The sequence below is a fragment of the Alexandromys fortis genome, unplaced genomic scaffold (genome assembly GCF_014885135.2).
Source record: "Alexandromys fortis isolate MF-2015 unplaced genomic scaffold, M_Fortis_MF-2015_v1.1 scaffold_4, whole genome shotgun sequence".
Taxonomy (NCBI): domain Eukaryota; kingdom Metazoa; phylum Chordata; class Mammalia; order Rodentia; family Cricetidae; genus Alexandromys; species Alexandromys fortis.
In genome coordinates, this window is record NW_026067944.1 from 221,713 (window position 1) to 236,069 (window position 14,357).

The 14,357-nt window shown below is 39.9% G+C and overlaps 1 protein-coding gene across 1 annotated transcript in view; it reads left to right on the top strand.

Annotated features, from left to right (window-relative positions):
- Window positions 1-1,459: 1,459 nt before the first annotated feature.
- The window catches only part of Thoc1 (THO complex subunit 1), a 42,667-nt gene continuing 29,769 nt past the window's right edge, over window positions 1,460-14,357 (top strand). The window contains exons 1-7 of the mRNA XM_050148834.1: window positions 1,460-1,606; window positions 5,477-5,550; window positions 5,642-5,702; window positions 6,943-7,009; window positions 12,299-12,417; window positions 13,141-13,189; window positions 13,610-13,705. Coding sequence (XP_050004791.1) covers window positions 1,553-1,606; window positions 5,477-5,550; window positions 5,642-5,702; window positions 6,943-7,009; window positions 12,299-12,417; window positions 13,141-13,189; window positions 13,610-13,705 — 520 coding nt within the window. The 5' untranslated portion in view covers window positions 1,460-1,552. The remainder of the gene's footprint in view (window positions 1,607-5,476; window positions 5,551-5,641; window positions 5,703-6,942; window positions 7,010-12,298; window positions 12,418-13,140; window positions 13,190-13,609; window positions 13,706-14,357) is intronic.

Below are 14,357 nucleotides of genomic sequence, written 5' to 3' on the forward strand. Positions count from 1 at the left end.
TTGAGTATTCTAGGCAAATGCTCTTATCTTGTTACATCCACAGCCCTAACTCCCAGAATAAAACTTTCAGAGACCAGCTCTGGTCATATACCCTCACTATTTGCTGGATTTAAAAAAAAAAAAAAAGCTTGGGGGAGGGGGCAAGCCCGACAAATGAAGGGTAGTGCTATATGGCCCCTACAATAGCTATGAGAGCTGAACTATCTTGGCCTTCATTTATAAACATGAATAATGAAAAAGCTCCAGTCTTTTTTTAAGTTTTTTTTTAATTATGTCCATTTATGGGTGATATATGAATGAGTGCCAGAGGCCAGAGGTGTCAAATACCCCTAGAGCAGGAGTCACAGACAATTCTGAGTTGCCCAATGTGGGTGAACTAATTTACTCACTCAACCAAGGCTGCACACTAACAGTCCAAGACATGTCTATTGAATAAATGAGTGGAACTTTAACTCATTTTTTATGGGAAAGCCAATAAACTCCATTTTTTTTTCTGTTCAGACTTTTGTATGTACAACTTGGTCTTGTCTTCTAGATGGCTATTAATCACCTGTCACAAAATGATAACCCTGTTGTATCAGTTATCAATCAATAATGTGTATTTACAAACTAAACAATATTTTTCCCTTCCGAAAATCAAACTTCAGTGATCTGTTGGCTAAAACAAAAAGACTGCAACCACCCAAAATATCATCATTGTTCACAATTTTCACTTAGGGGCAAGATTCTGCAGTTAAAATTTCCAAAGCTCCCGGTATTCTTACTGGCTGTGGAAATTCTGCCTTTCAGTCTGCACTTATTAAGATTTACTGTCACTGAGCGTCTCATTGACGAAACCCCTCTGAGGAAGAGAGGCGGGGAGATACTGACCATCAGTTACGCTACAACTTGGATGCAGTGCACTTTCCAAGCAGCAAGATGTACGTCTTCTTTCAGTACTTGGAGGCAGATAGGCGGGTTTAACGTCAGCCTAGTCTACAGGAGAGTTCCAGGACAGCCAGAGACACATAGGGAGACACCTCCTCAAAATAATAGTAAAAATAAAATAACTACTTATGAGTCTATGATCCACACTTCCTTCTTTACAGCGGCTAGGTGAAGCAGGTGTTACTCTTACTTCCCAGAGCTACAGGATCCATGGATCACCCGGCTGTCAGAAAAACCCAAAACCTGTCAGTAGTTTTGGCACTCAACCTTCCAGGAAGGCCGTGGGCAGGAAAGGGAGTGGGGGTAACTGCCACGGCTTCCCGCGAGGACTACCTTCCGGCGCCGCCCATGAAGCGGTCCCACCCGCCTAGAAAGCCACTAGCCTTGTCTGCGCCCAGAGCGGAGCCGGCTCTCAAGCGAGACACCCAAGGCCGCTCCACCCCAAGTATCGCCCCAGAGCCCGGCCTCCGCGTCACGCCACTGACCCAGGCGTCACCGGAGTTCCTAACGGACCGCCCAGCCCGTCTGTTCACCGGCCGCTCTAGCCGCACCCGGCCGTCTCCTTGCTCCTAGCCTGACGTCATCACACGCCGCCGCTACACGGTCGTAGGCACGCGCAACCAAGATGTCTCCGACGCCGGCGCTTTTCAGTTTGCCCGAGGCGCGGACGCGGTTTACGGTGAGCTGGGGGGCTGGAGTCTGTCGATCTGACCCGGCGCTACTCTTTCTCCTTCTCTCCCTGAAAATTTGCCAGAGACCGGGGGATTTACGCCGCTCGGTCCGCTCCTGGCCCCTTCCGAGACTTAGAGTCAGGGCAAGGCGCATTAGCTACCTCTTCGGGTCCCGAAACCCGGTCGTCTGCGTGGGCGAGCGTGGAGCGCTCACCCCCAGGCTAGCTCCGTCAGCTCCGGCTGCTTGGGCCGCTGTCTCGGGCAGGAACCCTGAAGTCTGTGTTCCCGACCCGCTTCCTACACTACCAGGTGGCTAATCTGGCAGCCGGTTCATACCTCTTTAGCCTTGCTCATTTCATCCAGAGGTGGATATGGAGCTTCTAAGCGGGAAATGCAAACTGATCACCTTGGGAAGGGTTGCCAGCTGAAAAGAGTTAACCAGCTGCAGTTTCGTTCTTGCCTGTTTGGTAAAGGGTAGTTGAGCACTTAGGAAACACTTTGATAATGTTTATGTGTTAGAATAACACTAAAATAGGTAATTTTCTCTACTAGAAACGAAGACACCCCTAACCCCTTCTAAAAGAATTGAATTAACGACTTTTCTCGTTTTTCTGACTTTAAACCCATGGTCCTTTCTTGTGTTGCCCATCATAGCAATATATGTTCGAAGAACACTTTTACAAGCTCTTAGGCTCATAATCTATACCATTTGTGCTAAAAGTTCATACACGTTTCAACTTAGATATTTAACTGTGTTTAGGTGGTTATAATGATACCAGAAGGAAAATTATGTGAGAGGAAAAAAGATTCTTCAAAATCAATAGTTGTCTTAAGTCGTTTTCTGCTTTGCCAGGTGTTTTGTTTACTTTTGAGGAATTATGGCTTGCTTATGTCATTAGAAACGTTTTCTTCTGTTACAGTATCCCTGAAAGGAACATTTCCCCCTTTTCTCTCAGTACTGGGAACAGAGCATGCCAGGCAAAGAACTCTACCCCTAAACTATGGCACCATTTAATTGTAGATCACTTTGAACAGTGGTTCTCGGGCTGTGCTGTGTTGTGTTGTTACCTGGAGAATTTGTGAAATGAAGATACTTACTTATTAAGCCTAAAATGGAGACCAGAGAGTCTCAATTTTCTAACAAGTTCCCATGAATGCCATTGCCACCTATATGTTAGGGTGGCGAAACAAAAAGAAAGCAGTAGTCCCCAAGTGACTTCACTTAACCTGGTGATGGAACCAGAATGGACACTTATTGTTCAGATAAAAGCTTTTATGGAGTAATAAGATAGCTTTGCAATGACTGTAATAGTTTTGTCATCTCTCTCTCTCTCTCTCTCTCTCTCTGTATACATACATACATGTGTGTATACACATACATATATATGTATATACATACATAAATATAGCAAATGATCAGTTTAAGGTAATCATTTGTTTATTCATTGCTTGGGTTTTCCTGGCATTGCTGGATGAGCACAAGGCCTGGAAGAGGTAGGCCACTGAGCTGAGTCAGATGTGTAGACTTGGAATAAACGGTAGAACAGCATGAGTGTGTTAACATACTGAAATGAGGCTCATAGGAAATGTCTTTTAAATATCAGCACACTTAAGTGCTGGTGTTAGAGAGCAGGAGATAAGGCTGAAAACTGTAGAATAATGTCACCAGGGGATCTGGAAGGAGCTACATAATTTCAAAACCAAAACATACAGTTAAAGAACCATGTAAAGATTGGTTTGTTGTTTAGATAAGGATTATTTTTTATTTTTGTTTTTTACCTACCAAATATAAAAATGGTTTTAATGTTTTATTTTTTAAATGTTTTCCCCCCAGTACCCCCTCCCTCCCCCCACTTTCCCCACCTTCTCCCCACCCCCATCCACTCCTTAGAGAGGGTAAGGCCCATTGGGAGTCAACAAAGTTGGTCACATCACGTTGAGGCAGGACACAGACCAAAGTGTCTAGGCTGATCAAGGTATCCCACCATAGCGAATGGACTCCCAAAGGCCAGTTCATACACTAGGAATAAATCCTGATCCTATTGCCAGTGACTCCACAAACTGCCCAAGCCACAGAACTGTCATCCACATTCAGAATGCTTATTTTGTTCCTGTGCAGGCTCTCCAGCTGTCAGTCTGCAGTCAGGGAGCTCCCATAGCTCAGGTCAGTTTCTGTGGGTTTCCCCATCGTGGTCTTGACCCCTTTGCTCATATTATCACTCCTCCTTCTCTTTGACTGGACTCTGGGAGCTGGGCCCTTAGCTGTGGATCTCTATCTTTTTTCATGAGTCACTGGATGAAGGCTCTATGATAACAATTAGGGTAGTCATCAATCTGATTACAGGGGAAGACCAGTTCAGATACCCTCTCCACTATTGCTTAGCCTTAGCTTTATATTCTGGGGAATTTCCCTAATGTCAGGTTTCTCACTAACCCCATAATGGCTCTCGCTTAAGATAAGATATCTCTTTCCTTGTTCTCCCTCTCTGTCCTTCCCCCAACTTCACCATGCCCTTCCCTTATGTTCTCCTTCCCCTCCACTTCTCCCCTCCTCCCTACCCCCCACGCTCCCACTTTACTCAGGAGATCTTGTCTCTTTTCCCTTGCCAGGGGCATCCATGTATGTCTCTCTTCAGGTCCTATTTGTTACCTAACTTTTCTAGGGTTGTGGACTATAGATAGGCTGTCTAATGTCCACTTATGAGTAAGTATATACCTTGTTTGTCTTTCTGGGTCTAGGTTACCTCACTCGGGATTTTTTTTTCTAATTCTATCCATTTGCCTGCAAATTTCAAAATTAGACAGTGATTTTTATTTTATTTATTTTTTTTATGTGACCAGGATATACTGGAACTCAGAGGACACAGGTTGACCTTAAATTCACCAGCATCTGCTTTCCCAGTGCTGGCTACAGGATACTGCACCATACTTAGCATTTTTTAAAGCAGGAAACTTGCATGGATGTAATAATATATAAGAAAGGGATCCCCCTCATGAACACTGATGCAAAAATACTCAATAAAATAGTGGCAAACTGAATCCAAAAACACATAAAAACAAATCCACCATGATCAAGTAGAAGATATAAGCAAAACAAATGATAACCAGACTACAATCCACAGCTCCAGGAAGCTAGAGCCTTCTTGCAGTAATTGATAGAACCAGATGCAAAGATCTGCAACCAAGCACCGGGCCCAACTCTGGGAATCCAGTTAGAGATGGTGGAGGGAATACATGAACAAGTGAGATGAAGATCATGATGGAGAAATCTACAGAGACAGCTGAACAAGCTCGTGGAAACTCATGGACAGCTGTGGAGCCTCCGTGGGTCTGAACTAGGCCCTCTCTATGCAGGAGTCAGTTGTGAAACTTGGACTGAAGGGCCCCTGGCAGTAGGACCAGGACCTATTCCAGTTGCAGGAGCTAGAACCCATTCCCAAGAGGAGATGTCATAATCAGACTTATTACAGAGGGCGGGGAGGCTTGTACCTGCCCCAAATTAATGTGCCAAACTTTGTCGACTTCTCATGGGAGCCCTTACCTGTAGGGAGAAGTGGATGGGGGAATGGACTCGGGGGATGCAAAGGGGGGCAGGAGGGAGAACCTGGGTTGGAATGTAAAATGAATTTAAAAATAAATAAATGTTTAAAGGAAAAAAGGGAAATCTGTGATGCCAATGTCTGTCTGCGGCTCTTGCCAGACTTCAGTGTCAGTAACATTAAGTGGCATTAGAAATAAAGGTTAATAAAAATGACTGGCAGGAAATGTTTCCCAGTTAAAAACATTTTTTAAGTTAAAAAGACATAATTGATGAGTGGTAACTCTTCATAAACAGCAAGCAAAAACTTTCTACTTATTTGTCATTTTTATGTTTGTAGAAATCTACCAGAGAGGCCTTGAATAACAGAAATATCAAGCCATTGTTGAATGCCTTCAGTCAGTTACCTGGCAGGTAAACTTCACTGTCCATGAAAAAGGGCTTTTTGAATGTTTATATTAATAGTGAACTATCTGTTAAATGAAGATCTTTTTGTTTTTTATAGTGAAAATGAAAAAAAATGTACCCTTGACCAGGCTTTCAGAGGTGTTCTGGAAGAAGAAATTGTAAGTATTTCTTCCCCTTTATTTGTTGTTTAAATTTACTGGCCAGTTAATAAACCATGTTATTAGAAAATTACTTTATTATTAAAATGGATATTTAATCATGACATCTGTTTCCTGAGCATGAATATTTTGCCTTTTAGAAGATAGCCCGACAGGATAGGAGTTTGTCCTAATTAAGGCTCTTGATAGCTCAGGTACAGTTTAAGGTTTTGATGATAAGAGTTTTGACATGCAGTCTTAAAGAGCAAGAAGTAAAGACTAACCCAGGAAGATGGCTCAGCAGGTTCAAGGCACCTGCTACTGAGCTTAATGACCTGACTGTGATCTCTAGAACCTAGATGTTGGGAGGAGAGAACTACAAGTTGTCCTCTGACCTTCATACATGTACAGGGACATGTACACAAAATACACTTTTAAAAGTAGTTGTCAAAGTAAATTCTCACTTTGCTATGTAAATGATGACACACTATAGTGGCTTAAGCAGTCTAGTCCAAGTATGTTAAGCACAGAGCCAGGATTCCATGCCCTCATTTTCTTGTGGGATCTCCCTCAACCACAGAATACATTAAAAACTAAGATTTGTTTCGCCCTGGTAGAGAAATTTTATCTATTCATGAAGAATCTAAATATTACCTTTAACAGGGATCCTGAATAGAAGAAAAACAGGGTTTTTTTGGTCAAGCAGAACTCTCCCATAGTAGTATACTCTCTTCTGATAACCATAATACAGTGTCTGCCTTTTTTCTCAGATAATTCTGGGTCAGACCAATTGATTGTTTTTTTAGATTTAATGACTTCTGTATTGTGAGGTGCTGAGAAAGTCCCTTTTCTTTCAGAGCTTCACATTCATGTGTAAGAAGAATAACACATTCTGTTAATGTTGTGTAGCACAACACAGTGAACACTCAGTGCATTACCTCAGCTTATGGACTAAATCCAGGTCCTGCTCTTGTCCTGTGCTGTTAATTTTTTAGTCACAGCCTCAGTACTTCTTACCCAATAAGTCTTGGTCATGCAAACGTTACCATTTTTCCAAGACCATCGGATGTTGATTGAATCATTCTTTACTGCTTGGCATGAGTCTATAGCCTGTATATTAGTCTGTTCATATTTTTAATATTAGAAAATAATAAGATAATTTTATTCCTGTGTGACTGCTTAAATTCAGAGAACCTGTCTTTATTGTAAGCTAATTAGTCTGAATTCTTGCTCCTAAATACAATTGTTTCTTTATTGATAGATAAATCATTCGGCATGTGAGAACGTTTTAGCTATTATTTCTCTTGCCATTGGGGGAGTAACTGAAAGTAAGTATTATTCTGTCTGTTTTTTAAAGTTACCTTGGTTACCTGTTTCATTTAAAGCCTCTCACTATACCTCTACCCCTATCTGGTTCTGCTCATTCTTTATGTGTGGTGCTGTAGACCAAACATAGGGCCTCATGCATCTCTTGTACCCTTATTCACTGTTTGGCTCCTACCTTTGCCAAGAATTACTTCATACTCATTTCAGCTTTGTTCAGACTTCTCGTCTCTGTTATGTCATGCACATTTGCAATTGCTTTGTTTTTCATGTGTTTAATCATACATAAATACTTACTGAGCATCTATTATATGCCTGGTGCTAAGCTAATATTTGGAAATTCAGTGGTGACTAAATCACAGAGCCCACCTGTAAGGAAAGAAATGTGTGACTATCTTAATATGCTAAAGTATGTTGAACATAACAAAGTGAAAGTGACTCTCTAAATTAAAAATCTAAGGGAAGCAGGAGAAATTTTAAAAAGGAAAATGGGTTGGGATTTGTGACACATACCTATAATTCCGTGCTTGTAAGGCTGAATCAGGACAATCAGAAATTTGAGACAGGGCAAGACCCTCCCCTGTCTCCAAAAATTAAAACAAAATGAAAAAAGAGGAAGCTCCATCTTACAAGTAGGGACATGAAGAATTCAGTTTGCCAGAAATAGAGAAGGGCATGTTTAGCATAGCTAGAAAATTTTGTGTATGGAATTCAGCATCATCTTCTGGCCTTAGAAGTATACGGAGTAGCCAGGCGGCAAAGGTGCATGCCTTTAATCCCACCACTCGGGAGGCAGAGGCAGGTGGGTCTCTGTGAGTTCGAGGCCAGCCTGGTCTACAAGAGCTAGTTCCAGGACAGGCTCTAAAACTATAGCGAAACCCTGTCTCCAAAAAAAAAGTATTCCATTCCAGCAAAACACTCATAAAATATAAATGAAATAAATCTTGCTGGGCATGGTACCAACACTTGGGAGGCAGAGCCCAACAGATCTAGGGATTCCAAGCTAGCCAGAACTTCATAGTGAGACCCTGTCTTAAATAATCTTTAGAAAATGTTCAGGGGCTGGAGAGATGGCTTAGTAAATAAGAGTGCTGGCTGTTTCTGCAGAGGACCCAGATTCTGTTTCCCACACCCATGTCAGGCAGTTCATAACTACTCCAGCTCTAGAGGATATGAAGTCCTCTTCTGTCCTCTGTAGGCACCTGCACACGTGGGGTGCACATACATACACTAAGGCGTACACACATACATATAAAAGAAATCTTTTCTAAGCCGGGCGGTGGTGGCGCACGCCTTTAATCCCAGCACTTGGGAGGAAGAGGCAGGTGGATCTCTGTGAGCTAGTTCCAGGACAGGCTCCAAAACCACAGAGAAACCCTGTCTTGGAAAACCAAAAAAGAAAAAAAAAAAAAGAAAGAAAAAAAGAAAAGAAAAAGAAATCTTTTCTAAAAATATGTCAGTGCCAATATCGGATTGATTTAAGAGACTTTAAACACAGTAGGCACATAATGCCCAACATATGGCTGGCTGGCTGTAGCTTGTTAAATATTTTCAGAAAGACAAAATAAAAAAAAAAACAGTTCATCAGCATTACTTAAGCCTGTTAACTCAAATTTCATTTGATTGATTTAGTGTATGTGAAAATGACATTTTAATCTGTTGTGTCATTCATATTGTTTATTTTGATATTTTTCTCTATAGACCTAGAGCACACACAGTAAAAATAGCTTCCCAGTGTCACAGTGAGCTGTTTTGTAAATCTAATTTCCCAATTTCTGATTTTACTTATTAAACTTTTGTGTAAGCTGTTTATTCATTTACTCATTCATTCATTCAGAAACTGAGATGAGTTCCCCAACCGTTTTTCTCACCCTGTTCATCTCAGCTTACAGTATGTGCTTAGTTCACAAATTTGCTGTTGTTCACTTAAGGTTTTACTACAGACTGAGAAGGATATGCCTAAAACTTTAGTTGAGAAAAGTGAGGGCTTGTCAACTTAAGCTACAAATAAAGGTTTAAATACAGTTTTCTGCAAGGGAAAGTTTGGTTTTGAGAGAGATTATTATTGTCACTTTATGTTTCATGTTTTCAGGTTGTCCATAAATATCTTAATTAGACTTGGCAGATACCTATGAACTTCTATCCAGTATCAAACATTTAATGGGTGGAATATTTCCTACTATTTAAAAGCTATGTCTAGCAAGACGACTCAGCACATAAAGGCACTTACTGCCAAAGCTTGACGTCTGAGTTCAGTCCACATGGTGAAAGGGAAGAACCAACTCCCACAAGTTGTCCTCTGAACTCCACATGTGCTCACCCACACACATATATGTACACACAATAAAATAAATGTGATAATAAGTAAGCTTACAGTCTATACTGCCATGGTGATTAATTGTGATCTGCTAAATTATTCAGTGCATTGATATACTGTGTGTTTAGGAAGCATGAATATGATGGTCTGCCCAAAAATGTCAGGGTTTTTTGTTTGTTTGGTTTGGGTTTTTTTAGATGAGCTGTCATTTACTCTTATTTTGAAAGATGAGGTTGAAATTTGCCATGTAATAAAGACAAGTATTTAGGTAGAAGAAAAGAATACTGTAAATGAAACCATGAAATATGAGCATGGCTTGGAATTTAGGAACTAGAGAGTGATGTTTATAACCAAGGCTGAGATAAATAGCCTGTTGCAGAAGCTGGGATATAGACTGAAAGTTCTGGGACACTATCTTTCACCTACTGCGCTGTGAGGATCAGCCTCTTGCAGCTCAGGGACTGAGGGGAGCCAACAGAATCTGTGGACTAATCAACTTGACTTCTCTATCTGACGGACCAGCCAGGGGGATAAACTTACCTCTCTGGGGCCAGCGAAAAAGGGAAAACACACACACACTCTTAGGGTCTTTGCCTGTTATTTCTTTATTTCTTTTCTTACCTCTATCCTTCTGTATACCTTCTGTTTATATTGATATCTTCTAACTAATTTTATTTTTTCCTTTACAGCTTATATACCCCAGCAAAATCTTTTAAGCAATATAAAAATTACAATGAGGTTATAATCTATTTCTAAGGGAATGATTACAGTGAATAAAAGTAAAAAACATAAAAACAGCATGCTTTACATGATTTACATATTACAGGTGAAAAACAAGTTGTCCCAAGAACCCACGTGCATTCATACCCAAGCAGCTTGTTATAGATGAACAGAATCTAAGTAAGCAAGGTTTTTTTCTCAGCCAGTTCTTTTGCTGGCAGGCTTCATTTTGTGATTACAAAGAAAGGATCAATCACTTTATTATTTATCTCAAAAGGTAATCTTATTTAAGAAATCTTTAAAAGAACCACAAATCTAAATTTCTGTATATGAAAAACAGTTCTATTTTAAAATCTCAGGGTGCATACCCACTTACCAACAGTTTTCTTATATCAAAAAAACTGAGGACAGAAATGGATACAAGGAATTAATCATTACCCTTGATCACCAACCCATCCTAGCAAGAAAGGTACGTCAGCCAGCAATAGCCAGGCTGCCATTGTTCTTGTTCCCTGATCTCAACCTTGTTCTCTCACCTCAGCGAGTCCCTCGCTAAAGATATGCCTTTAACCTGTTTTCTAAGATGTTTTTACCTCAAAGCCATTGATTAAAATATCTTACTATAACTTTAAGTTATTTTTAAAAGCTTTGTTTCAGCTGTGATGCACATAGAAACTCATGAACACATCTCTTGCCGGGTGGTGGTGGCACACACCTTTAATCCCAGCACTTGGGAGGCAGAAGCAGGTAGATCTCTTTGAGTTCAAAGCCAGTCTGGTCTACAGAGTGAGTTCCAGGACAGACTCCAAAGCTACACAGAGAACCCCTGTCTTGAAAAACAAAACAACAACAAAACAAACAAAAAAGATTAAAAGAATTGAGTTAACTTAGCTTCTAGGATTCAGTTGTTTTTCTGAATCATTAACCTAAGCCACAGTCTTTATGATTCGTCAGGAGAAACTAGCTGAGTGACATTTCCTTGTTGTTATTTTCTGTTCTCCGCAGCCCGTTTTATCAGGGATGGGGGTAGCACCATATCTTGCTTTTACCTATATTAGTTTTCCCACTAAGCTAACCTCTATCATAATCTCTTACTGCATTTACTAAAAACCCTTAATCATCAAAATCCCATTTAAACTCACACTATTATTATATAAAATCATTCCTTCAGTTAAACAGTACAGTTTAGGAGGAGATCATCTTCATAATACCACAGGTAAAAGTGTCGAGTAGAACAGGAAATTACTGTGAGATAATCACACTAAAGTTAGTGGGGATCTCCACATACCCATTCACACCATATCGATACCAGAGGAAAATGGCAGTGACAGACAGTAAACACAGCAGTAGCAAGAGACATTCTGGGGCTGAGGCTTCAAGATTGACCCATCAGACCTTTGCTTCCTGGTGGGCTAATTCCCTGAAGTAAATTGCCACCTGCTGCTCCTCTAACATGACCACTGGCACCCACTGGTTCCCATACTTACCAGCCCTTTAGTGTCACCAGCCAGCTTTTATCTCTAAGTGAGATTCTCAGGTCCTCACTTGGTTCTGTTGACCCAGAATCTTTGGCAGTAGAATATAAACATTTTTTCAGGTAAATATTATATTTATAAATACTAAGGGAGTTAACATACCATCTGCAGTTAGTGACAGAAAATAATGCCCTTTAAGTTCTTGGGTGCAGAGTGAAAGTTAAGTGTCATAGGGTTGTAAGTCTAGCCTGTCTTCCTGCTATAGTGGCACTGGTCAGTTGTTGTCCAGCCTTTGTCAGACAAGCCTGTTGATGGAGTTCATTGAGTTCTGTTCAACAGTGAAGATGGCATCAACCTTATACTGGTTTGAAAGTGAATTCCTTTTGCTGCCCTGGTTCTAGGCAATGTTCTTCACATACAATCCAGATGTGATCATAGCATTTCTGAGTATAGCTAGAAATAGCTTCCCTTTTCTGAGCCTACTTAATTTACTCAGAGTCTTATGCTTGCTTATATTGAGCACAGATTTTTTTTATCCACATATCAGTGTTTCTAAGTACTTTCGCTTAAGCGAAAGAAAAAAATGAGTAGAGATGTAAAAGTACTTTTAACCACTCTAAATGGCCTTTTCTTAAGGAAAAATCTTTCTCTTTTTATTGCCATTGGTTTTAGAGACACTTAGTAACTTTTACTTTATTATTATTTTGTAATGTGACTGGTCCACATAGTTCTTTTTGAGTTTGTTGTCAGAAGCTCTCCATTGGTTTGCATCCCACTTGCAGGTGTCTGTACTGCGTCCACACCATTTGTTCTGTTGGGAGACGTCTTGGACTGCCTTCCTTTGGATCAGTGTGACACAATATTCACTTTTGTCGAAAAAAATGTTGCTACTTGGAAGTCAGTAAGTGCCTTGGTTTTCTTTTCTACTGATTTTATCTCTATAAAGATAGAGTTTAGAAGATAGTTTTGTTTGGGGTTTATTTGCTAATAATTCTAATATTGGTAGCTGCCGAAAAATTTTCCCTATAAAAGAAATATATACTGTGTTTTCTTGGAAGAACCAAATAAGAATCAGATGTAGAGAAAATTTTGAAGTACAAGACTTAATTAATAAAAATAACTTGAAAGTCCACACTTTGAGTCAGGCCTAGTGTTGTAAACTAATGAGATGTGGTTAGGAAAGCTATGCTCCTAGCTAGCCTGGTCTACACAGGAATAACTTATCTCCAAAAAGACTAGGGGACACTGCAGCACCTTCGTGTACTTGTTCTTTCATAGAGCTTGGGTTTAATTCCCAGCTGTCATCCATAACTCCAGTTCAAGGGGATCTTATGCCCTCTTCTAGCCTTCACAGACACCAGGCACACATCATACATTTACATTCTGGTAAAACATTTACATGTAAAAAAATAAAATGAACAAATGTAAAACAGATGTTTACAAGTTAATCAGTGCCATGCTGTCTGCATATCCAAAAACATCTCACCGATAATGCTTTGAAATAAGTGAAAGTAGTGGCATAAACCTCATACATTAGTGCTCTTTAAAATATTAATTCCTGGTATTTACTGAAGGCAGTGGACAACTTCCAAAGTGTATTAATAATTTTGGTCTTAATTTTCAGAATACATTCTATTCTGCGGGCAAAAATTATTTACTGCGTATGTGCAATGGTAAGCAATTCTGTGTTAAAGTATTGCTTTTAAAGCTGTGACTGTAACCAGAAAAATAGATGGTTTATTAAATATCAGTGAAACTGTCTTAAAAGTAGATTAGGATCTTTGTTTTTAAGTTAACAGTCTTATTTATTAGAAGCGATGATTCAAGTACATTAATCTTGTCCACAGAACTTTATTTCTAACCTTTAGTACTTGCTGTAACAATGATTTGTACTTCAATTTTGGGAACCCTTGCTTTAGAAAAATACTGAACAAATAGTTAGAAATTCAGCTATGAGGGAGGAAGGAAGGGGAGCGGAGACAAATGTAAACTGAATAAAAACAGTAAAAAAAGACACAAAACTAAAAAAAGAAATTCAGGTATGATTATAATGAACACAGAATGATCTCTTCTGTGTTACGCATTTCTGTTAGATCTCCTCAGAAGATTATCGAAATCTCAGAATACAGTCTTTTGTGGACGAATTCAGCTCTTTTTGGCCAGGCTTTTTCCTCTATCTGAAAAATCAGGTAAGCCTTTATACATTAAATTCTTTTTTTTTATCTTTTTTTAATTGATTTTTATTGAGCTCTACGTTATTCTCTGCTCCCCGCCCTGCCTCTTTCCTCTCCTCCAACCCTCTCCCAAAGTCCCCATGCTCCCAATTTACTCAGGAGATCTTGTCTTTTTCTTCTTCCCATGCAGATTAGATCTGTGTAAGTCTCTCTTAGTGTCCTCATTGTTGTCTAGTTTCTCTGGGATTGTGATTTTTAGGCTGGTTTTATTTGCTTTATGTTTAAAAAAACACCTATGAGTGAGTACATGTGATAATTGTCTTTCTGTGTCTTGGTTACCTCTCTCAAAATGTTTTCTAGCTCCATCCATTTTCAACAATAAGATGCTGTTATTTTTTTCTGCTGTGTAGTACTCCATTGTATAAATGTATCACATTTTCCTTATCCATTCTTTGGTCAAGGGCATTTAGATTATTTCCAGGTTCTGGCTATGACAAACAAAGCTGATATGAACATAGTTGAGCACATGTCCTTGTGGCACAATTGAGTATCCTTTGGATATATACCCAAAAGTGGTATTGTAGAGATGAGGCAAGCAAGCCTGCTTTTCGTCTCGCCCGGCTCCCGCACGGCTACCTTTACACCCGAAATAACAACACACAAACTG